Source organism: Scyliorhinus torazame, chromosome 1 (genome assembly GCF_047496885.1).
Source record: "Scyliorhinus torazame isolate Kashiwa2021f chromosome 1, sScyTor2.1, whole genome shotgun sequence".
NCBI classification, from domain to species: domain Eukaryota; kingdom Metazoa; phylum Chordata; class Chondrichthyes; order Carcharhiniformes; family Scyliorhinidae; genus Scyliorhinus; species Scyliorhinus torazame.
In genome coordinates, this window is record NC_092707.1 from 406075555 (window position 1) to 406099554 (window position 24000).

Genomic DNA, 24000 nt, shown 5'->3' on the forward strand with positions numbered 1-24000 from the left:
ATTGTATTGGACTCTGTCAGCTGCTTGTTTACTGTGTGGGGGGGTCAGTGTATTTATTGTATTGGACTCTGTCTGCTGCTTGTTTACTGTGTGGGGGGGGTCAGTGTATTTATTGTATTGGACTCTGTCTGCGGCTTGTTAACTGTGTGCGGGGGGTCAGTGTATTTATTGTATTGGACTCTGTCTGCTGCCTGTTTCCTGTGTGTGTGGGTGGGGGGGGTCAGTGTATTTATTGTATTGAACTCTGCCTGCTGCTTGTTTACTGTGTGGGGGGTTCAGTGTATTTATTGTATTGGACTCTGTCTGCTGCTTGTTTACTGTGTGTGTGGGGGGGGGGGGTCGTCAGTGTATTTATGGTATTGGACTCTGTCTGCTGCCTGTTTACTGTGTGTGTGGGTGGGGGGGGTCAGTGTATTTATTGTATTGGACTCTGTCTGCTGCTTGTTTACTGTGTGTGTGGGGAAGGGTCAGTGTATTTATTGTATTGGACTCTGTCTGCTGCTTGTTTACTGTGTTTGGGGGGGGGGGGGGGTCGCCAGTGTATTTATTGTATTGGACTCTGTCTGCTGCTTGTTTACTGTGTGGGGGGGGGGGTCAGTGTATTTATTGTATTGGACTCTGTCCGCTGCTTGTTTACTGTGTGGGGGGGGGGTCAGTGTATTTATTGTGTTGGACTCTGCTGCTTGTTTACTGTGTGGGGGGCGGTCAGTGTATTTATTGTATTGGACTCTGTATGCTGCTTGTTTACTGTGTGGGGGGGGAGGGTCAGTGTATTTATTGTATTGGACTCTGACCCCCCCCCCCCCCACACACACACAGTAAACAAGCAGCAGACAGAGTCCAATACAATAAATACACTGACCCTCCCCCCCCACACAGTAAACAAGCAGCAGACAGAGTCCAATACAATAAATACACTGACCCCCCCCCCACACAGTAAACAAGCAGCAGACAGAGTCCAATACAATAAATACACTGACCCCCCCCCCCCCACACAGTAAACAAGCAGCAGACAGAGTCCAATACAATATATACACTGACCCCCCCCCACACACACACACAGTTAAACAAGCAGCAGAGTCCAATACAATAAATACATTGACCCCCCCCCCCCCATATTTATTGTATTGGACTCTGTCTGCTGCTTGTTTACTGTGTGGGGGGGGGGGGGAGGGTCAGTGTATTTATTGTATTGGACTCTGACCCCCCCCCCCCCCCCACACACACACACAGTAAACAAGCAGCAGAGAGTCCAATACAATAAATACACTGACCCCCCCCCCACACACACACAGTAAACAAGCAGCAGAGTCCAATACAATAAATACACTGACCCCCCCCCCCATATTTATTGTATTGGACTCTGTCTGCTGCTTGTTTACTGTGTGTGTGTGTGTGTGTGTGTGTGTGTTGGGGGGGGGGGGGGGGGGTCAGTGAATACTGCTGCACTCTCTCAGCCTCGGTTGCTTCCTCCACTTAACCCCTGACCCCACCCAGAGGTCAGGTTGTGTTCTGCTGCCAACTGCAGAATCACAACTGATGAACGACTTCATGGTGAAAAGTCACACAAATTAAACGGAGCATCCCACAGCTCACTGGGCAAGAAAATTCACAAATATTTTATAAATGGATAGAACCGCAAGCTGTTTCTTTTGTTGTCTTTCACCAATGAGAGAGACTGGTCGACAAAGACCATTTGAGTTCCAGGTGGAATATTCTATTCCTATCCCCCAGCCCACTGAAGCTTCCTCCTCGGACGTCAGGATGGGTTTTACTTGCGGGAGGATCCAGGTTGACTCTGCTGTCATTAGGAAGAAAGCCAGAGATACAAGGATTTCGGAAAGGGGACAAGTCTGTGCGTTTGTTTTTTAGTCAGCGGCAGTGTGGCTGCAAAGAGAGGAGTTCTCATTTAAATTGTCAGTGAGTATCGGAACCACCATCGGAACTCTCACTCACTCCGACCCCGTGGGGAGGGGACAAGGCCCCATGTTATGCCTCACAGTTTGATCCCCTGTAGGTTCTGTCTCAGGTTCAACGCCACTTGTTCCTGCCTCGTCTTCTCCAGTTTAAATGCATTCCTGTTGGCTTTTTTCTCCATTCTTCGCTCCTACATTGGGACCGGAGAGAGGGAGAAATGGTTGAAAGAGGCAACACATTTTTCAACAAGCATCAGGGTAAATAATGAAGGAAATATTAACGGTGAGGCTAGAATCAGCGCCGTTTCTTACAGCAATACGCCAGAGACAATCTGTAGCAAGTCATTCAATATTTTGTGAAAAGGAATGAAAAGCTCTTTTCAACGGCCTCGCTGCATCTTCCTGCCCTCTGGCACACTCCTCACCGTGTGTTAGTGTGTACGCGGCACAAACCATCTAAACTGGATGCGATAATGCCCGCACGGGGCAGCACGGTAGCATTGTGGATAGCACAATTGCTTCACAGCTCCAGGGTCCCAGGTTCGATTCCCCGCTGGGTCACTGTCTGTGCGGAGTCTGCACATCCTCCCAGTGTGTGCGTGGGTTTCCTCCGGGTGCTCCGGTTTCCTCCCACAGTCCAAAGATGTGCAGGTTAGGTGGATTGGCCATGATAAATTGCCCTTAGTGTCCAAAATTGCCCTTAGTGTTGGGTGGGGTTTCTGGGTTATGGGGATAGGGTGGCGGTGTTGACCTTGGGTAGGGTGCTCTTTCCAAGAGCCGGTGCAGACTCGATGGGCCGAATGGCCTCCTTCTGCACTGTAAATTCTATGAAAAAAATTAATAAATTATGGGTCCGCTCCGTGGAGGGAGGGGACAGTCTTTTATCCGCTACTTCATGGGATGTTGCCCATTCCTAATTGCCCTTGAACTGAGTGACTTGCTCAGCCTTTTCAGAGGACAGTTAAGAGCCAAACGCATTGCAGTGGGTCTGGAGTCACATGTAGGCCAGGCCGGTTAAGGAGGACAGATTTCCTTCCCCTGAACCAGGTGGGTTTTTGCGACAGTCGATGACAGTTTCACGGTCACCATTACGGAGACTAGTTTTTAATTTAAACTCCATCCGCGGTGGGGTGCTGAGCCCATGCCCCCAGTGTATTAGCTGGGTCTCTGGGGTACTAGTCCAGTGATATTCCCACTGCGTCAGCATCTCTCCGCCATTGCCCGGTGATACGCTCCTCGGAGAGTATCTGGGATTTATGTTCTTGAGGTGTTCTGGAGCACGGCATTTTCCTCACCTTCCGTTCTCCTTTAATCGTCTGTTTTCGGATCTTGCGCTCCGATTTGCTCTCATCCCGTGGACGGGGTTGCGTCGAGACACTGGGCAAGTCGCTGATGTTAATTGTTTCTAGTCGCTCCAGCTGTTTAGCAGTCAGGCTCCGTTTGGGTAGAACATCCAATGGAATCCCAGTTTTCTTGGATACGTTGATTGGATTGAGCTGAAAAGAGGAAAAATCACAGGCTGACAATTTACAACTTGTACTGCAATGACGTTACGTTATTTGGGACACGTTGGGACAGGTGCTCAAAAGCTCAGGTCAGAGTGAAGTTTGAAGTACTGCTTTGAAGAGGGTCGTGTTGTTGTAGGTGAAGAGGTTCATGAAGAGAATCCTCGAGTTTGGGGTCCTGGCAACAGAAGGCACAGCCTCCAATGGCAGCGCGGTGAAACAACAAACAGGATCAATTTCACCAAGAGGCAAACTCCCCAAACCAACGCTACGCAGCTCCACATCCAAATAGAAAACAGCCAAGGAATGTTTTGCTACATTTAATGTTTTCTTACGAATGCAAGTCCTCCTATAATGTCTGCACTGGTGGGGGTCACCAGAACTTGGGGCGTTAGAGATAAGACCAATAAATCCACTGGGGAGTTCAGGGAAACCCTGTTGTCCAGAGAGTGGTGAGAATGAAGCACAGGGGCACCCCTCTTAAACACAGGGCAGCACGGTGGTGCAATGGTTAGAGCTGCTGCCTCACGGCACCGAGGTTCCAGGTTCGATCCCGGCCCTGGGTCACTGTCCGTGTGGAGTTTGCACCTTCTCCCCGTGTTTGCGTGGGTTTCACCCCCACAACCCAAAGATGTGCAGGGTGGGTGGATTGGCCACGCTAAATTGCCCCTTAATTGGAAAAAATGAATTGGGTACTCTAAATTTATTTAAAAAAACACTGCCCAGAAATACTCCCGACTAGTAAACCTCAAAGTGCCATCAGCGTGAATGCCAGCTGGGGAGGGGGGTCCGTGACAAAACTCTACCCGCGCCCCCCCCAGCACCCTACAGCCCCAGAGGTCTCTCAGAGGGAGTCTACAAGAGGTTTGGAGAAGGGAACAGCACCAAATAAATAACACTTTGAACTTTACTGCGATGCAGATGAGGAAAGCTGGACAACACATTCTCCTCAGAGATCATCAAGGGTCACTTTGGTTGGGTGGGCACAGGAAAAGGGCGATGGTGACATTCTGACTTTGACCAATGCCATAAAACGAGTGATATCGGTTCGGCCTCCCCAATGCACTAATATCACTCATTCGGTATTATAACTCAAAGTCAAAATCATCCCACAACCACAGTAATTGGTGGAAGAACGCCAGGTTCCCCTCCATGAAGGATATTACTGATTCAGCTGGGTTACTAACAACAATGTGTGTGTCAAATTTTACAGGAGGCAGCCCAACAATCAAAGTTATTGAGTTCAATTTCACAACCTATCCTGACAGGATTCGAACTCATGCTGGTCCAGCATTAGAACAAGATGCAGTTCAGATAGACAGGGATTCAGGCTGCCTCGGGCCACCCTGCCCATCCTAGTGGAACCGCACAGCCATGGTCTTAGTGGGTGAGGAAACACGGTGTGAGTGGGCAAGCACTTAGCGATAATGCGACATCCTGCACCCCGTCACTCCCATTTAACAAGAGGCAGAGACGGATGGAAATTTACGGCAGCATCCATTGTTCATACCTTTGGTGGATCTGTTATCAGCTTCGGGTGGTTGTATAGATTTGAATAGGTGCCTGTACAAGAAAAAGATTCAGACTGAGGATTCAAGTTAATGTATCGTAACAATTCCACCACAATGCCCCTCCAGAGAACGTGGGCATCTTTGTTTTGGTGAAGTGGATTGAGGGATATATACTATCCCAGGACAACGGGGAGAACTCCCCTGGTCTTCCAGATATTCCCATGGGATTACATCCACCCAAAATATCTCATCTCAAAGACAGCACCTCCAGCAATACTGCAGTCCCTCATTGGGACTGGGAGATGTCCCTGGAGTGGGCCCTGGATCCGAACCCCCCCCCCCCCCCCCTCCCCCCCCCCCCCGCGCCCCCCAGCCCCTGACCCAGAAGCGATTATGTGACCCACTGAGTCACAGCTGATGGAGGGGGAGCCGCCTTGTAACCAGTACTTACTGAGGATAGATTCACAGTCCCATTGCTCCGTTGGTTCTTCAATGACCAGCATCTCAGTCTCTTCCTTCTCCTCTTCCACCTCCTTTAGTAGAACGTCCCCTCTCGGCCCCAGGTCATCAGGCATCTGACAGCTGCCGGCAAGATTGAGAGGATTGAGAATTCCCTTAAAAAGCAAAGAAAATGACACAATCCGCCGCTCCGCTGGGTTGAGAAAGGGGGCTGGCTCCGCGCTAAAGGACTTAGCCTCACCGGACATTGTTTGGATTTATTTAAGAAACACAATTTACTAGAAAGAAACCAGAGGAAACAGACTAAAGATAATCGGACAAATAAGCAGAGCAGAGGGCGGTGGGGAGATGAGAATTGTTTTCTCCTCCATGTTGAGTGTTTAAGATCTGCCATGCGCTGCCTGAAAAGGCAATAGAAGCAGATTCAATAATCATTTCCATGAAGAAATTAGATAAATATTTAAAAAGGAAAAACAAATTGCAGGAGTATGGGGAAAGAGCAGGGCGCGGGACTAATTTGATAGCAAAGGACTGACAGAGGTCTGACAGGCCGAATGGCCTCCTGTGCGATATCATTCTGCTCACATTTTATATTCACTTACTCTTTTGCTTTCTGGGTGTGATAATCACTGATGACTTCATTCAGCCGTGTGCTGTCCACCGGAATACATCCTTCCAGTTCATGGTGATCCAGAGCTCCGATCTCATCCTCATCGTACTCCTCGTACAGCTAAAGCAGACAGGCACAGAGTGAGTGCACAGAACACTATCTGAAGAGTTACATCTATTGTCAACATCTTCCAGAAGAAATGTAAAAAGAGAAATGTAAAAACAATAGGGTAATAATAACAAGGGATTTCAACTTCCCCAATATTAACTGGGATACTCAGCGTGGAAGGCTCAGAAGGGGTGAAATTCTTCTAATGTATCCAAAAGAGAGCTTTTTAGGCTGGTACGTAGAGAGAGAGCTAGTTCTAAAGAAGTAGAAGTTTCAGTGGGGGAGCATTTCGGTGATAGCGACCATAACTCAGTAAGATTCAAGGGAGTTGTGGAATCGGACAAAGATGGGCCCCAGATAAAGGTTCTGAATTTTAATAGGATAAGACAGGATCTGGCCAATATCGACTGGGAGCAGCGACTTGTAGGAAAGGAAACGTTACATTGGAGCAATGGGATTCATTCAAAAAGGAAAGAGAGACACTACAAGACCAACATGTTCCCATAAAGGTGAAGGGTAGGAGCAACAAGTCTAGAGAACCCTGGATGTCAAGGGAAATACAGGATTGGATAAGGGATAAAAGGGAGGCTTGTGGCAGATACCGAGGGCTCAAAAGCCCTAGAGGGGCATAGAAAGTGCAGGGGGTTACTTAAAAAAAAAAATCAGGAGAGAGAAGAGGGGCATGAAAAAGCACTGGCAGGTAAAATAAAGGAAAATCCAAATGTGTTTTATAAGCATATTAAGGGCAAGAGGATGACATGGGAAAGAGTAGACTCCACTAGGGACCAACATGGCAACATGTATGTGGAGCCAGAAGACATAGGTGAGGTTTTAGATGGGTATTTTGCATCTGTGTTCACTACGGAGATCAGAAAGGGGGACTGTTATGTAGTTGAACAAATTAACATAAGAGAGGGAGGGAGCAGGTATTAATGGTTTTAATGGGCTTCAAAGTGGATCAATCCCCGGGCCCAGATGAGATGTATCCCCAGGCTGCTGTGGAAGGCCAAGGAGCAGATTGCAGAGGGTCTGACAATTTTCAAATCTTCTCTGACCACAGGAGAGGTGCCAGATGACTGGGGCACAGCTATTCAAGAAGGGTGGTATTGATAAACCTGGAAATTACAGGTCAGTGAGTCAGTGGTCGGGAAACTATTGGAAAACATTCAGTGGGACAGAATTAATCTCCACTTGGAGAGGCAGGGATTAATCAAGGATTTTGTCAAAGGGAAAACATGTCCAACAAATTTGATTGAATGTTTCGAGGAGGTGACAAAGTGTAAAGGTGATGTTAGTGTAGTTGATGTAGTCTACATGAATTTCAGTAAAGCTTTTGACAAGGTCTCACAGGGGAAACTGGTTCAAGAAGCCAAGAGCCCATGGCAGGGATCAGTGCTGGGTCCCTTGCTGTTTGTAGTGTACATTAATGATCTTGTCTATAAATGTAGAAGGTATGATCATAAGATACAGGAGCAGAATTAGGCCATTTGGCCCATCGAGTCGGATCCACCATTCGATCATGGACGATCTCATCCTGGCCTCAACTCCACCGTCCTGCCCATTCTCCATAACCCTTCTACCCATTACCAATTTAACATCTGTCTCACTCCTCCTTATATTTACCCACTGTCCCAGCATCCACCGCACTCTGGGGTAGCAAATTCCACAGATTCACAACCCAATGGGAGAAGTAGTTTCTCCTCAACTTGGTTTCTCCGGGCGCTCCGGTTTCCTCCCACAAGTTCTGAAAGATGCGCTTGTTAGGTAAATTGGACATTCTGAATTCTCCCTCTGTGTACCCAGATTAGGAGCTTTTTACAGTAACTTTATTGTCACAAGTAGGCTTACATTAACACTACAATGAAGATTATTATTATTAAAATTTGCTACCTCTTATCCTGAGGCTATGATCTCTCGTTCTAGAATGTCCCACAAGAGGAAACATCAGCTCCTTGTCTACGTTTTCCATGCCTTTTCTCATCTTGTCTACCTTAATTAGATCTCCCCTCATTCTTCTAAACGGTAGAGTGTATCGGCCTAAACTGTTCAGTCTCTCCTCATACGACAAACCCCATATCTCTGGAATCAACCTAGTGAACCTCCTCTGAACTGCCTCCAATGCCACTACGTCTTTACTCAAATAAGGGGACCAAAACTGTGCACAATACTCCAGGTGCGGTCTTACTAATACCTTGTACAGTTACAACACTTCCTTACCTTTATACTCTATTCCTTTAACTATAAATGCCAACATTCCATTTGCTTTCTTTATTATCTGCTGTACCTGCATGCTAGTTTTCTGTGACTCATAAGCAAAGATGCCAGATCCCTCTACAGGAGCACCCCAAAGTCTCTCCCCATTTAGACAATAAGTTGCCATCCTATTTTTCCAACCAAAATGCATGACCTCACACTTATCTACATTAAACTCCATCTGCCACATTTTGGCCCACTCTCCTAACCTATCTATATCCATTTGTAAGGTTCTCATTTCCTCATTGCAACTTACTGTCCCACCTATTTTTGTATCATCTGCAAATTTGCCTATAGAACCTTTTACCCCTGTATCCAAGTCGGAAATATAGATTGTGAATAGCTGGGCCCAAGGACCGAACCTGTGGCAGCCCACTAGTTACACCTTAGCATCCAGAAAAAGACCCATTTATCCCCACTCTCTGTCTCCGTCCATCAGCCAGTCTTCTATCCAAGCTGATAGTTACCCCAACCCCATGTGATCTAACCTTGTGCATTAACCATTTCTGTGGCACCTTATCAAATGCCTTTTGAAGTCCACATATACTACATCTACAGCATCCCCATTATCCACTTGGCTTGTTACATCTTGGAAGAACTCTGGCAAACTAGTCAAATAATCCCAATAATTTGTTGAGTACCGTTTTCCTATTGATGTTAATTGTTCCAAGTTCCTCCCTTTCTATTCCCTCTGAAATTCCCGTTCCTATAGGAATGGTACTCGTGTCCCCCACCGTGAAAACTGAGGCAAAGTATTGATTTAGCATCTTTGCCATTGCTGTGTTCTCCACCATTAAACTCTCCGGTTTCATCTTCCAAGGGACCAACATTTGCTTCAGCAACTCTCTTCCCTTTTATGGACTTATAGAAGCGTTTGCTATCCTTGTTGATATTTTGCGCTAGTTTTCTTTCCAATTATCTAAGCTCTTTTTATTCATTTTTGAGCATCCCTTTGTTTATGTTTGAAAGTTTCCCAATCTTCCAGCCTGCCACTGGCCTTTGCAATATGATATACCTTAGTTTTTGTCTTTATAATGTCCTTGACTTCCTTGTTTAGCCATGGATGTTTTTTTTTTTTTAACCCTCTTCCCATCTTTCTCCCTCTGGTATATATTTTTGTTGTGAGGAATTGAGCATCTCCTTGAACAGCTGCCACTGGCTCCTCAGCTGACCTACCTTTTAGTCTTCCTGCCTACTCTATACGGGCCAAATCTGTCCTCATGCCCAAGTAATTTATTTTGTTTAGTTCCAGAGCACTTTCTCGTCCACAAACTGAATTTTGAATTCTACCATACTACAGAACATAGAACAGTCCAGCACAGAACAGGCCCTTCGGCCCACCATGTTGTGCCGACCATTTATCCTAATCTTAAGATCAACCTATCCTACACCCCTTCAATTTACTGCTGTCCATGGGCCAGTCCAAGAGTCGCGAAAATGTCCCTGATGACTCTGACTCCACCACCTCTGCTGGCAGTGCATTCCACACACCCACCACTCTCTGTGTAAAGAACCTACCTCTGACATCTCCCCTATACCTTCCTCCAATCACCTTAAAATTATGTCCCCTCGTGACAGCCATTTCCACCCTGGGGAAAAGTCTCTGGCTATCCACTCTATCCATGCCTCTCATCACCTTGCACACCTCTATCAAGACACCTCTCTTCCTTCTTCGCTCCAGTGAGAAAAGCCCTAGCTCCCTCAATCTGATAGTGGAGTCACTTTAGGAACTTTAAAGCGGTTATTGGATAGGCACATGGAGCACACCAGAATGTGGAGTGGGACAGCTTGATCTTGGTTTCGGACAAAGCTCGGCACAACATCGAGAGCCGAAGGGCCTGTTCTGTGCTGTACTGTTCTATGTTTAATCTTTCTTCATAAGACATGCCCTCCATTCCAGGCAACATCCTGGTAAATCTCTTCTGTACCCTCTCCAAAGCATCCTTCCTACAATGAGGCGAACAGAACTGGACACAATATTCCAAGTGTGGTCTAACAGGGGCTGTTTAGCACAGGGCTAAATCGCTGGCTTTGAAAGCAGACCAAGGCAGGCCAGCAGCACGGTTCAATTCCCGTAACAGCCTCCCCGAACAGGCGCCGGAATGTGGCGACTAGGGGCTTTTCACAGTAACTTCATTGAAGCCTACTTGTGACAATAAGCGATTTTCATTTCATTTCATTTTCATTTTTCACTAGGGTTTTATAAAGCTGCAGCAAAACCTCACAGCTCTTAAACTCAATCCCCCTGTTAATGAAAGCCAACACACCATACGCCTTCTTAACAACCCTATCAACCTGGGTGGCAACTTTGAGGGGTCTATGCACGTGGACCCCAAGATCCCTCACTTCCAAGAATCTTGCCTTTAACCCTGTATTCAGCATTCAAATTCGACCTTCCAAAATGAGTCACTTCACATTTACCTAGGTTGAACTCCATCTGCCACTTCTCAGCCCAGCTCTGCATCCTGTCAATGTCCTGTTGTAACCTGCAACAGCCCTCGACACTATCTACAACTCCCTCCACCTTTGTGTCATCAACAAACTTACGAACCCACCCTTCCACTTCCTCACCCAAGTCATTTATAAAAACCACAAAGAGCAGAGGTCCCAGAACAGATCCCTGTGGGACACCACTGGTCACCGACCTCCAGGCAGAATACTTTCCATCCACTACCACTTGCTGTCTTCTTTCGGCCAGCCAATTCTGTATCCAGACAGCCAAATTTCCCTGTATCCCATGCCCCCTAACTTTCTGAATGAGCCTACCATGGGGAACCTTATCAAATGCCTTACTGAAATCCATAAACACCAGATGCACTGCCCGATCTTCATCAATGTGTCTCGTTACATCCTCAAAGAATTCAATGAGGCTTGTGAGGCATGACCTGCCCCTCACAAAGCCATGTTGACAATCTTTAATCAAACTATGTTTTTCTAAATAATCATAAATCCTATCTCTCAGAATTTTACTCACCACAGACTAAGACTGATGGGTCTGTAATTCCCAGGGATTTCCTTATTCCCTTCTTGAACAGGGGAACAACATTCGCCTCCTCCAATCATCCGGTCCTACTCCAGTGGAGAGTGAGGACGCAAAGATCAGCGCCAACGGCGCAGCAATCTCCTCCCTCGCTTCCCGTAGTGACCTTGGGTATATCCCGTGAGGCCCAGGGGACGTATCTATCCTGATGCTTTTCAAAATTTCGAGCACATCCTCCTTAATATCAACCTTTTCGAGTCTATTAACCTGGTTCACACTGTTCTCATGAGCAACAAAGTCCCTCTCTCCAGTGAATACTGAAGCAAAATATTCATTTAGGGCCTCCCCCATCTCCTCTGACTCTAGGCACAAGTTCCCTCCACTATCCCTGATCGGCCTTACTCTCACTCTGATCATCCCCTTATTTCTCACATAGGTGTAGAATGCATTGGGGTTTTCCCTAACCCTTCCCGCCAGGGCTTTTCATGCCCCCTTCTAGCTCTCCGAAGCCCTTTTTGGAGTTCCTTCCTGGCTACCTTGTGACCCTCTAGAGCCGTGCCAGATCCTTGCTTCCTCAACCTTACGTACACTTCCTTCTACTCTTGACTAGAAGCTCCACTTCTCGTCATCCAAGGCTCCTTCACCTTACCATTCCTTCCTCGTCTCAGTGGGACAAAGCTATCCAGCACTCGCAGCAAGTGCTCCTTAAACAATCCCCACATTACTGTTGTGCATTTCCCCAAGAACAATTGTTCCCACTTTATGCTCCTCAGCTCCTGTCTAATAGCAGTATAATTTCCCCTCCCCCAATTAAATACCTTCCCATATTGTCTGTCCCTATCCCTCTCCATGTCTGGGGTAAAGGTCAAGGAGATGTTGTCACTGTCACCAAAATCCTCTCCCACCGAGACATCTGACACCTCGCCTGGTTCGTTGCCGAGCACCAAGTCCAATATGGCCTCCTCCCTAGTCGGCCTATCTACATATTGAGTCAGGAATCCTTCCTATACACACCTGACAAAATCTGCTCCATCCAAACCATTTGCACTAAGGAGGTTCCAGTCAATATTAGGTAAGTTGAAGTCACCCATGACAACAACACTGTTAATTCTGCACTTTGCCAAGATCTGCCGCCCAATCTGTTCCTCTATCTCTCTGCTGCTATTGGGGGATCTATAGAAAACTCCCAATAAAGTGACTGCTCCTTTCCTGTTTCTGACTTCCATCCATACTGACTCAGTAGACAAACTCTCCTCAACTACCTCCTTTTCTGCAGCTGTGATGCACTCCCTAATTAACAGCGCCACGCCCCCTATCCCTCTCTATGCACGGTAGCACTGTGGCTTCACAGCGCCAGGGTCCCAGGTTCGATTCCCCGTTGGGTCACTGTCTGTGCGGAGTCTGCATGTTCTCCCCGTGTCTGCGTGGGCTTCCTCCGGGTGCTCCGGTTAACTCCCACAGTCCAAAGATGTGCAGGTTAAGAGGATTGGCCACCATAAATTGCCCTTAAGTGACCAAAAAGGTTAGGAGGGGTTATTGGGTTACGGGGAGAGGGTGGAAGTGAGGGCTTAAATGTGTCGGTGCAGACTCGATGGGCCGAATGGCCTCCTTCTGCACTGTATGTTCTATTCTTCTGAAAACATCTAAACCCCGGAACATCTAACAACCATTCCTGCCCCTGTGAAATCCATGTCTCCGTAATGGCCACAACATCGTAGTTCCAAGTACTGATCCATGCTCTAAGTTCTTCTCCCTTATTCCTGACACTCCTTGCATTGAAACAGACACACTTTAACCCATTCCACTGAGTGCAACTTTGCCCTATCAACTGTCTATCCTTCCTCACAGACTCGCTGCATACTATTTCTGCCTGTTCAACAGCTACCCTATCCTCTGATCCATAGCTCTGGTTCCCATCCCCCTGCCAAACTACTTTAAACCCTCTCAAAGAGCTCTAGCAAACCTCCCACCCAGGATATTGGTGCCCCTCCAGTTTAGGTGCAATCAGTCCTTCATGTAGAGGTCCCACCTTTCCCAGAAGATATCCCAATGATCCACATATCTGAAGCCTTCCCTCCTGCACAGGCCCTGTAGCCACATGTTCAGCTGCACTCGCTCTCTGTTCCTTGCCTCACTTGCATGTGATACCGGTAGCACTCCTGAGATCACTACTCTGCTTGTCCTGCTCTTTAGCTTCTAAAGACACTATTCCCCAGTGGATCCTTAACTATGAGGTCATTAATTAATCGCTCCTCATTACAGAATACCAAATCCAGAGTAGCCTGCTCCCTGATTGTTTCCCGAACATACTGTTCCAAGAAACAATCTCTAATACATTCAATGTTCCAGGCTACCCATTGCCAATTTGATTCCTCCCGTCTTATGTGCATATTAAAATCTCCCAGTATTATTGCCGTACCTTTCTCACAGGCCCCCAGTATTTCCTGGATTATACTGTGCCCCACTGTGGAACTACTGTTTGGAGACTTGTAGATTACTCTGACCAGGGACTTCTTCCCTTTGTCATTTCTTATTTCTATCCAGACTGATTCCACATCTTGGTCTCCAGTGCTGATGTCATTTCTCATTCCAGCGCTGATCCCTGTCCTCACCAGCAGGGCTGCGCCACCTCCTTCTCCTTTCAGTCTATCTTTCCGAAATACTGTGTACCCTTGGATATTCAATTCCCAACTTGGTCTCCCTGTAACCACGTTTCAGTAATCCCCACCAAATCATACCCTTTTTGTTTCTATTTGCGCCGTGAACTCATTAAGTTTGTTCCGAATGCTTCGTGCATATAGACACAAAGCTTCTAAACTTGTTCCACTGTTAAAATTTCCCTTCTCTTCTATAACTCCTTGATGCAAAAAGACATTCACCTGTTCTGTCCCTCACCTTTATTTTCTGCTAACCATCTGCTACATCGCTAACCTGCACTCTGACCTCCTCCTTTAAATTGGGTTTTCAAATTTCCCCTACAACTGAACCCCCCCCCATTCAGTTTAAAGCCTTTTCTACAGCCCTGGGACTCTGGTCCCAGCATGATTGAGGTGAAGACCGTCCCATCGGAACAGCTCCCCCCCTTCCCCAGTACTGGTGCCAATGAACTCTTCTCCCACACCAAGTGCTGCAAAGTGGGATTAGGATAGGTGCTTGATGGCCGACCCAGACACGGCCTCTTTCCGTGCTGTAAAAACTCTTATGACTCGAAGAGATAAGTTTAAAGCCGAATTTCTCGAACGCTGAGGAGTTCCATCTCTCCCATTGCTGCCAAGACAGGACAGAAGCTCGACAGAAAGGTGATAGAAAGAGAGAAGTGAAATAAGAATACAACACCTTTCACAGCCAATGGTGTTCTTTTGAAATGTAGCCACTGGTGTGATGTAGGAAACACAGCTGTTAATCTGTGCACAGCAAGCTCCCATATCAGCAACAAGATAATAACCAATCAGTTTCTCATGTGATGTTGACTGTGAGATAAATATTGACCAGGAGACCGGGGATAACTCCTGCTCCCCTTCCAATAGTGGTCAAGGGTTCTTTTCCATCCACCAGAACTGGCAGACATGGCTTCAATTGAATGTCCCGTCCAAAGAAACGGTGGCTCTGACAGTACAGCATCCCCTCAGTGCCACACTGAAGTGTCAGTGTGAATTCTGAGCGCATGCCTCGGACTGGAACATAAACCTGTGACTCAGAGGGTGGTATGTCACCCACTGAGCCCAGGCAGACAGCATGAACTTTACTGTGTCTTCGTCTAGTACCTTTTGTGTAAACTGACCTTCTCAAACCGATCATCCAACAGGGTGAGTTGCTCATTTCGTCTCATCACAGATGATGTCATGGAGTAGGTGGTAAAGCGACTCCTGGTCTCCTCCTCGAGAAAGGGGAACTCTCTCTCTCTACCCTCATTGCTGGCAATCTTCGAGCCACCATCATCAGAGAGAGCACCAGTCGAGTCAAAGTCTTCTTCTTCGGTATCCTCCCACTCCGCATCATCATCGGAATGCCTAAAGAACAAATAGACAATCCATTCACTCTGGCATTGTGATGAATGTAGAAATTGTTATATGTTATATTTCATGTTTGTCACAATTATGTTATTAAAAACCCGGGTTTAAAATAAAGTGTGTCTACCAAAGCTGTAATAAAGGTGTCTTAAAAGGTGGGGCAATTATTGATTTTAACCATTTACTGGTTTACAGAAACATGGCTAATGGTACATTGTTTTGATTGCAGGAGATACCCTGGGGTGTAGAGAACTGGAGCGACTGTATTTAATCCCAGCTAAGCAGGTGATGGGACATCGAAGTGGGCTATAGATGATGTAAATAATGGGAGGAGCCAGGTCTGTCTGTAGTTTGCCGCTTTCCAAAATCTTGTGCTCAACCTCAACCTAACAAGACAGAAGGACTTTCAGGTTGTTCCTGAAAAAAGCCTCTCCCTCCAAAGGTCTGCACAGATAATCAAGTAACCTGTTTCGTTAACTTTATTTATAGGTGGTATTTGAACTGTATTGGGTTGATTAATGAGATTTAGTGGCAGTTTTTCCTTTTAGTCAAGAACTGTTTGAATGTTAATGTGTTTAATTCTGTGTTTCAATTAATGTTGATTTCAATAAAAAGATACCTATTGGTCATCACTCCTGGGATGAAGTATCCTTTCCTCACAGCTTTACAAATTGGAAAATAGTTTGAGCTTCTTGTCCGGTATCTTAACATTGCATCACATCTCGGGACGTCCCAATAGAAAGCAGATCAGTGACAAGCTAATGTTTTGGGAGCATCGCCTTAACTGCTCTGAAGAAAACGCAGCAGCCAATTTGTGCACAGCAAGAGGCCTTAGACGGTGGATGAGATAAATGATCAGTTAAGTCTGTTCAGGTACAGCTGGTTTGACGGAGAAATGTTGTTGGCAGAGGTGACACCAGGTGAATCTCTTCCTTTCCATCAAATAGGACCATGTTTTTTAAAAAAAAAAACCAGTCTGCTTGAACAGTGGTGAGGGGCCCAGAAAAAAACGTGGGTCTGGTTTTAACAGCTGGGGTGAAAAACGGCTCCAAAACGACAACATGTCGCGTTCAGGCAGTCTGAACGAAACAGCCCTTTTCCCACTGCGATAGAACAGGGGATAAACTGTGTTTGTTGCCGAGATTGCGTGGCAACGGCGAGGGTCAGTGATGTTGGGGTAGCCTTGTGTCATGACAAGATCGAGGCATTTGGCTCCACTCCTGTGCACGCAGACGCGAGAGGTTGGGGAAAAAAAACAATGCGAGAGGAGGAAGGAAAATGCAATCAGCCGATGGGACCAGGATAATTGGAAATGCCAGCGCACTGCTGTAGAGCCATATCATTAAACCTACACATAAATATCCAAACAGCTCTATTACAACCAACAACCTGGCAAATAATCTCACCTCAACAACTGAGGGGTTGCACAGAAAGTTCCCTCAGTTTACCAAAGCTCACCAGTTTATTTAAAGGTAAATTAAAGATCGATGTCAGGAACCAGCAGTTGGTGCAGTGATTCACTGAATTGTTTTGAGCGAGAGCGGGACCCGTTTCTGATTGGCGTGGACATCACCTTGTACCTGAAGTTAGTTGGGCCCTGTGTAACCTCCTGTAACTCACCTCAATTGATTAAAGGGGTCAGAGAGGAAATGCCCACATTTTGCCCCTGTAATTGGCCTGGACATTGATCCAGGTTTCGCCGCTGTGTGTGTGGGGGGGGGGTTGCTGAGCGCCGGTACTGAAATACACGAGGCACATCGCGACTGCGTGGCACAGGCTGGATGGAACAGAGGGTCTCACTCTGCCCATCGTTTCACCTCCTCACCTCAGTCACCAGCCTTGAACCCCTTCTGCGCACTAACCCTCCTCCCTTCTCCGGGTTTAAATCACGTACGTCTGAGCGTCCTCCTCATTCCCTTTCCCGACAGCCTTCACCACAAAGTCATCTTCCAAAATGTTGTCCGGATCGTCAAAGTCAAAGTCATCGTCGAGAGCGGCCACGATGTCCGGGTCGAGATCCAGGCGAGGTCCTGAGGGCAAATCCAAACACATCCTTAATTTACTGCCTCAGATACGAGACAAGCGGTGAACTGTGGAGGGCTGGGGAATAGACTATTCACACACACACATCCTTCCAGGGTAGCTGTGTCACCATACTGCTGCCATGAAATCGAGTTAACTCCCAGCCTTACCTCGCACAGGAGCTGCTTTGTTCAACAATCCCGTCTCCTCTTCAAACTCTGAAGCAAAAACTGACGACGGCAGGTTAATGGAATGAGTCTGAAATCAAACACATTACAGGTTCACAGCATAGCAAGAGAGAGAGATGGGGAGGGGCCAGACAACCCACGGTGTGGGGGGGCAGACACACAGAGGGAAAGCAGATTCAGAATGAGTGCTATTGATTCACCCTTGCACCCCGGGGCAGTCATTAACATGATCCCTTTTCCGTGCAGTGGTTCTGTCAGTTGATACAATTCCATCATCACTGTTACTCTCTCCCAGACCAAATCACCCGAACAGCAAAACCAAACGGCAGAATTGAATACGGAATAAGTCCATCATGGTGATGATTTCATGGCAGCAGTATGGTGACACAGCTACCCTGGAAGGATGTGCGTGTGAATAATCTATTCCCCTCCCCTCCACAGTTCACTGCTTTTCTAGTTTTGTCTTCCCCCATTCCCATTTGTTAAGTTCTCTCTGAAGCCACTGAGTTGCACAAAACGTCTACCAGTGGTTCAAGATGACCCACCATCACCTTCTCAGGGCAAGGACAGGTGGGCGATAAGTGCCAGCCATGCCAGTGATGCCCAGATCAGGAGAATTAACCTCTAATGCACCGAGGGGCAGCACAGTAGTACAGTGGGTAGCACAGTTGCTTCACAGCTTCAGGGTCCCAGGTTCGATTCCCGGTTGGGTCACTGTCTGTGCGGTGTCTGCACGTTCTCCCCATGTCCGTGGGTTTCCTCTGGGTGCTGCGGTTTCCTCTTATAGTCCAACGATGTGCAGGTTAGGTGGATTGGTCATGAACGTTAAGTGGGGGTTACTGGGTAGGGTAGATACGTGGGCTTCAATAGGGTGCTCTTTGCAAAGGCTGGTGCAGACTCGATGGGCCGAATGGCTGACACACACACACACGCACGCACCTCCCCCCCCCCCCCCAAATTTGTCCAATGTGTTTCTCAACTCTGCCTTACGGGAATCTGCTGCACCTTCTCTTCCAGCTGTCCATCTCCCGAAGTTAGTGTGCCCTGGTCCTCCTTCAGGGGTAAGCTGGAGGGCACAAGCTCAGCAACTGGAGACACCGCCTTCAGGTGCTGCAGGTAGTTGTAAGCATCATCGAAGAAGACGCCATATTTCCTCTCCTCCTCCTTCCGCTTTTGTACATCGGCTCTCTGCAAGAAAAGGGTTCAGGGCGGGTTATAGTAACAGCCACAAATCACCGTGCCTCTTAACTTCGTTAGAGTCACTCATAACAACGGGGCAGCCCTCGCGGGCCAGCTGTACCTCAGTGGGTAGCAACTCTCTTTTCCACTCAGAACACTGTGGGTTCACATCCCATACCCAGGACATGGGCCCATAATCCAGAACACTTCAGTGCAGTACTGAGAGAGTGCTGCACTGTCAGAGGATTCGTCTCCTGCGTCTCTTGCACACAGCATTAGACACTCTGCCCTCACATGGGGACAGAAAAGATCCCACAGCCACTACAGAGCAACGGTGGCTAAATGGAGGTGTGGCAAAGGTCAGCCATGATCTGCCTAAATGATGGAGCAGGTTCGAGGGGATGAATGACCTCCTCCTGTTCCTATGGGATCCAAAGATTAAATTCTATTCACAAGGAAGCTGCCCACACCCAGTGCCAAGCCCCATGTCATCACGTTTGTACGGAGCTCTCAGCAACACATCAACGTGAATCACCTCTGTTGGTAGAAGAACTCTCTGTGGGGCTTTCTCATCTGCAACCAATGGATCCTTCTGGCTTCTGTGCACCAGGTGGAAGGTCACTGATGACTTCTTCTGGATAAAGGGCTTCTTCTTTCGGTGAGGCTGAAAAACAACATTGGAACTAGGGTTAAGACTGGAGAATGAGGCAGTGCGTCCTCGGTCCACTCAGAAACCAGCAGGATCCCTCCATGTTAACATATCAGCTTCACACAGATGGACCTTTCTGTGTTACAAACCCAGCAAATATCACACCATACCCAGCTAGTGATCTAGTACCGCGTCACGCACTGAGGGGTACAATCACATCAAGGCCTTGGAGAGATACAGAGGAGAATTACGTCGAAATTAGCAGCATAGAAACAGGTCATTCAGCTCAACTGATCTATGTTGGTAGTTATATTCCACATGACCCCCCCCTTCCCATCCTACCTCATCTCATCCTAACAGCATAACCTTCGACCAATTCCTCAGTCATGTGTTGATCAAGCTTCAATTTAAAGTTTTATAATATTCACATCAAGTATTCCATGTGGTTTGCAGTTCATCACTCTCCAGCTAAAGGTGTTTCTTCTGAATTCCGGATTGGATTTATTAATGATATTATGTGCACGATCATTAGTTATGGACTCTGCAAAGCGAAAACATCTTTTGCTGGAAAGGTGCGGAGGATAAAAGATTTTAGTTACACAGAGGGACAGAGGAAATGGGACATTTTTTTCTCCTCAGAGCACAAATAGGTACGGCGAGATTTAATTAATGATACTTTTTAAAAATAAATTTAGAGTGCCCAATTCTTTCTTTTTTTCCAATTAAGGGGCAATTTAGTGTGGCCAATCCACCTACCCTGCACATCTTTTTGGGTTGTGGGGTGAGGACCACACAGACATGGGGAGAATGCGCAAACACCACATGGACAGTGAACCGGGGGTCAGGATCCGGGGTCTCGGAGCCGTGAGGCAGCAGTGCTAACCACTGCGCCACCCCCAATGATACATAAAATTAAGATCATATTTCGAGAAAGTGCGAAAGGCACAGATGCCGATGCCCAAGAAATTCAGTAATCAGAGACTACAGAGTTAAGATTTACAGACGGCATGTGGCGCAGTGGATAGCACTGGGTCTGCGGCGCTGAGGACCTGGGTTCAATCCCGGCCCTGGGTCACTGTCAGTGTGGAGTTTGCACATTCTCCCCATGTCTGCGTGGGTTTCACCCCCACAACACAAATTAGGTGGATTGGCCACGCCAAATTGCCCCCTAATTGGAAAAAATTATAATTGGGTACTCTAAATTTTTAAAAACAAAAAGATTTACAGATTTGAGATTGACATGACAACAATCTCTCCCTCAATGTCAGCAAAACTAAAGAGCTGGTCATGGGGCCGAGGTGGAGATGGTTAACAGCTTCAAATTCCTTGGTGTGCACATCACCAAAAATCTGTCCTGGTCCACCCACATCGACGCTACAACCAAGAAAGCACAATAGCGCCTATGCTTCCTCAGGAAACTAATGAAATTCGGCATGTCCACATTGACTCTTACCAACCTTTACAGGCGCACCATAGAAGGCATCTTATCTGGCTGCATCACATAGTGGTATGGTAACTGCTTGGTCCAAGACCGTAAGAAACTATAGAGTTATGAACACCGCCCAGTCCATCACACAAATCCGCCTCCCATCCATTGACACCTCCTGCTGCCTTTGGAAAGCAGGGAGTATAATCAAAGACCCACCCGCTTACTCTTCCAACTTCTTCCATCGGGCAGGAGATACAGAAGTCTGAGAACACGCACGAACAGACTCAAAAACAGCTTCTTCCCTACTGTTACCAGACTCCTAAATGACCCTCTTATGGACTGATCTGATTAATACTACAATCCTGTATGCTGCTGCTCCGGTTTCCCCCCACAAGTCCCGAAAGACGTGCTGTTAGGTAATTTGGAAAATTCTGAATTCTCCCTCAGTGTACCCAAACAGGTGCCAGAATGTGGCGACTAGATTTTCACAGTAACTTCATTAGTGTTAATGTCAGCCCACTTGTGACAATAAAGACTATTATTATTATTCACCCGATGCCTGTGTCCATGCATTTACATTGTCTACCTTGTGTTGTCCTATTACATATTTTATTTTCATGTACTAAATGATCGATTTGAGCTGCACGTGAAAAATACTTTTCACTGTACCTCAGTACACGTGACAATAAACAAATCCAAATGTAATTGGCAAAAGAACTAAAGGAGTAGATGAGGAGGATTTGTTTTATTTACACTGCAGATTAGAAAGGCTAAACACAGGGGTGATGGATGAACAGGAGTTGGAGCTCATTAGAATAAAGGCAGCAAATGTTTTGGATCACCTCAAGTTTACGGAGGGTAAAATATGGGAGACCAGCCGGGAGCATGTTGGAATATTTGAGTTAAGAAGCAATAAAGACATGGATAACTATTTCAGCAGATGATCTGAAGCGGGGGCAGGGAGTGGAGCAATGTTACAGAGGTGAATGGCCTCCTTCCGTGTTGTAACAATCCGCTGATTCTATTCTAGGTGGGAATAGGTGGGCTTGGTGACAATGTGGATTTGTGGTTAGAAGCACATCTTGGAATCAAGCCAAGGTTGCAAACAGTGTGGTCCAGCCTCACACGAATGCCAGGGAGAAAGACAGACACTGCAGCAGGAATCAAGTCTGCGTCAGGAACCAGAGACAATCAGTCTTCAGGGAGGAGCTGAGAGAAGTGGTAGTGAGATAGAGCTGGGTGTCACAGAGTAAGTGTGGAAACTGACATTGTGTTTTTGGACTAAGTTACCAAAAGGACCAGTGTGCAGGCAACCAAGGGAATTGGATCTGTACTTGAAAAGGAAACATTTGTCAAGCTCATTCTGGCCAGTCCGTCATCATCTAGTGGGCAAAACGAACGCCGGGAGGTTCACTCAGCATTAAAAACCATCAAACCACAACTATCTATCTCAGAGGCAAGTCCCACTCTAGAGACTTAAGGACACAAGACCACACCAGCAGTGTTATGGGACGGTACAGTGGTCCGCAGGGCTGCGGCGTGGTAGCACAGTGGTTACCACTGTTGCTTCACAGCGCCAGCGTCCCAGGTTCAATTCCCGGCTTGGGTCACTGAGTGTGCGGAATCTGCACCTTCTCCCAGTGTCTGCGTGGGCTTCCTCCGGGTGCTCCAGTTTCCTCCCATATGTCCTGAAGGATGTGCTTGTTAGGTGAATTGGACATCCTGAATTCTCACTCTGTGAACAGGTGCCAGAGTGTGGCGACTAGAGGACTTTAATTAATTTCATTGCAGAATCAATGTAAGCCTACTTGTGACACTAATGAAGATTAAAATGTAAAAAAAATTAGAAGTACCAGGGACCCTGATTTAATTCTGATCTTGGGTGACTGTGTGGAGTCTGCACGTTCTCCCAGTGTCTGCGTGGGTTTCCTCCGGGTGCTCCGGTTTCCTCCCAAAGTCCAAAGATGTGCAGGTTAGGTGGACTGCCAGGCTAAATTGCCCTTAGGTGAGATTATGGGGATAGTGCTGGGTAGGGTGCTCACTCAGAGGGTTGGTGCAGACTGGATGGGCTGAATGGCCTCCTTCTACACTGTAGAGATTCTATGGCCCAATGGAGTGCTGCTCTGTCAGGGGTGCCATCCTTCAGGTGGAGCTGAGATAAGCCGAGGTGAATATGGCACTAAGTGATGGGCAAGAAAATTCTCGCCAGCAATAAAAAAACTAAATGCTGGAAAAACTCCGCCTGTTGGGCAGCAGGATCAGAATGAATGTTTCCAGTCCGGGCAGGGCTGGGAGGTTGTTTGGAAGTCAGGTGGACTGAGGATATGAATATTAATGTTTATCCACATTGCAAACACGAGCTGGTCAGTGTGGGATCTTGCTGTTCCCACACTGGCTGCATTCCGAGTGGCTGGCGGAAGGCGCTATCGGAATGCAGCTCCCTCGGCCCTCGCTCCCTGGGCCCGGGCTGTTCACTCACCATCGCCGCTGGAAGCTGCCGCCCGTCACCCACACATCAGCCGAAATGAGAAGGCTCCCCTAGGCCGCCATGCGGCTAGAAATGAAATTCCGATTGGCAGGAATCGTGAAGCACTCTGGGATACTAGCTGACTATCTCACCAACCTCCGAGCACTGATTGGCTGGAACTGTGAAGCACTCTGGGATACTGGCTGACTATCTCACCAACCTCCGAGCACTGATTGGCAGGAATCGTGAAGCACTCTGGGATACTAGCTGACTATCTCACCAACCTCCGAGCACTGATTGGCTGGAACTGTGAAGCACTCTGGGATACTAGCTGACTATCTCACCAACCTCCGAGCACTGATTGGCTGGAACTGTGAAGCACTCTGGGATACTAGCTGACTATCTCACCAACCTCCGAGCACTGATTGGCTGGAACCGTGAGGAACCCTGGGATTCTGGCTGACTGTTGCACTGTCGTCCGTCTAATGGAGGATGTGCGGTTGCAACAAATCGCAGATATGGAGGGGGCAGGGTTGTGTCTCATTTAATCCGGGTGAAACAGGACAGGTACAGCACGGGGTGAGAGACAGAGTAAAGCTCCCTCTACACTGTCCCCATCAAACACTCCCAGGACAGGTACAGCACGGGGTCAGATACAGAGTAAAGCTCCCTCTACACTGTCCCCATCAAACACTCCCAGGACAGGTACAGCAC

At 47.4% G+C, this 24000-nt stretch overlaps 1 protein-coding gene across 2 annotated transcripts; it reads right to left on the reverse strand.

Annotated features, from left to right (window-relative positions):
- Nucleotides 1-1596: 1596 nt before the first annotated feature.
- Nucleotides 1597-23466, reverse strand: ltv1 (LTV1 ribosome biogenesis factor). Of its 2 annotated transcripts, none has more exons than XM_072514276.1 (11): nt 23299-23466; nt 19277-19405; nt 18568-18750; nt 17545-17632; nt 17247-17382; nt 15124-15352; nt 5994-6121; nt 5384-5514; nt 4932-4984; nt 3212-3412; nt 1597-2107 (listed from the first exon to the last, which is right to left on the reverse strand). In XM_072514276.1, exons 1-11 carry the CDS (start codon nt 23299-23301, stop codon nt 1997-1999), a joined length of 1392 nt encoding a protein of 463 aa, XP_072370377.1. In that variant the 5' UTR covers nt 23302-23466; the 3' UTR covers nt 1597-1996. The 2 variants fall into 2 exon arrangements, with proteins under 2 accessions (XP_072370377.1, XP_072370373.1); XM_072514272.1 differs by having other exon boundaries at nt 18553-18750.
- Nucleotides 23467-24000: the final 534 nt, after the last annotated feature.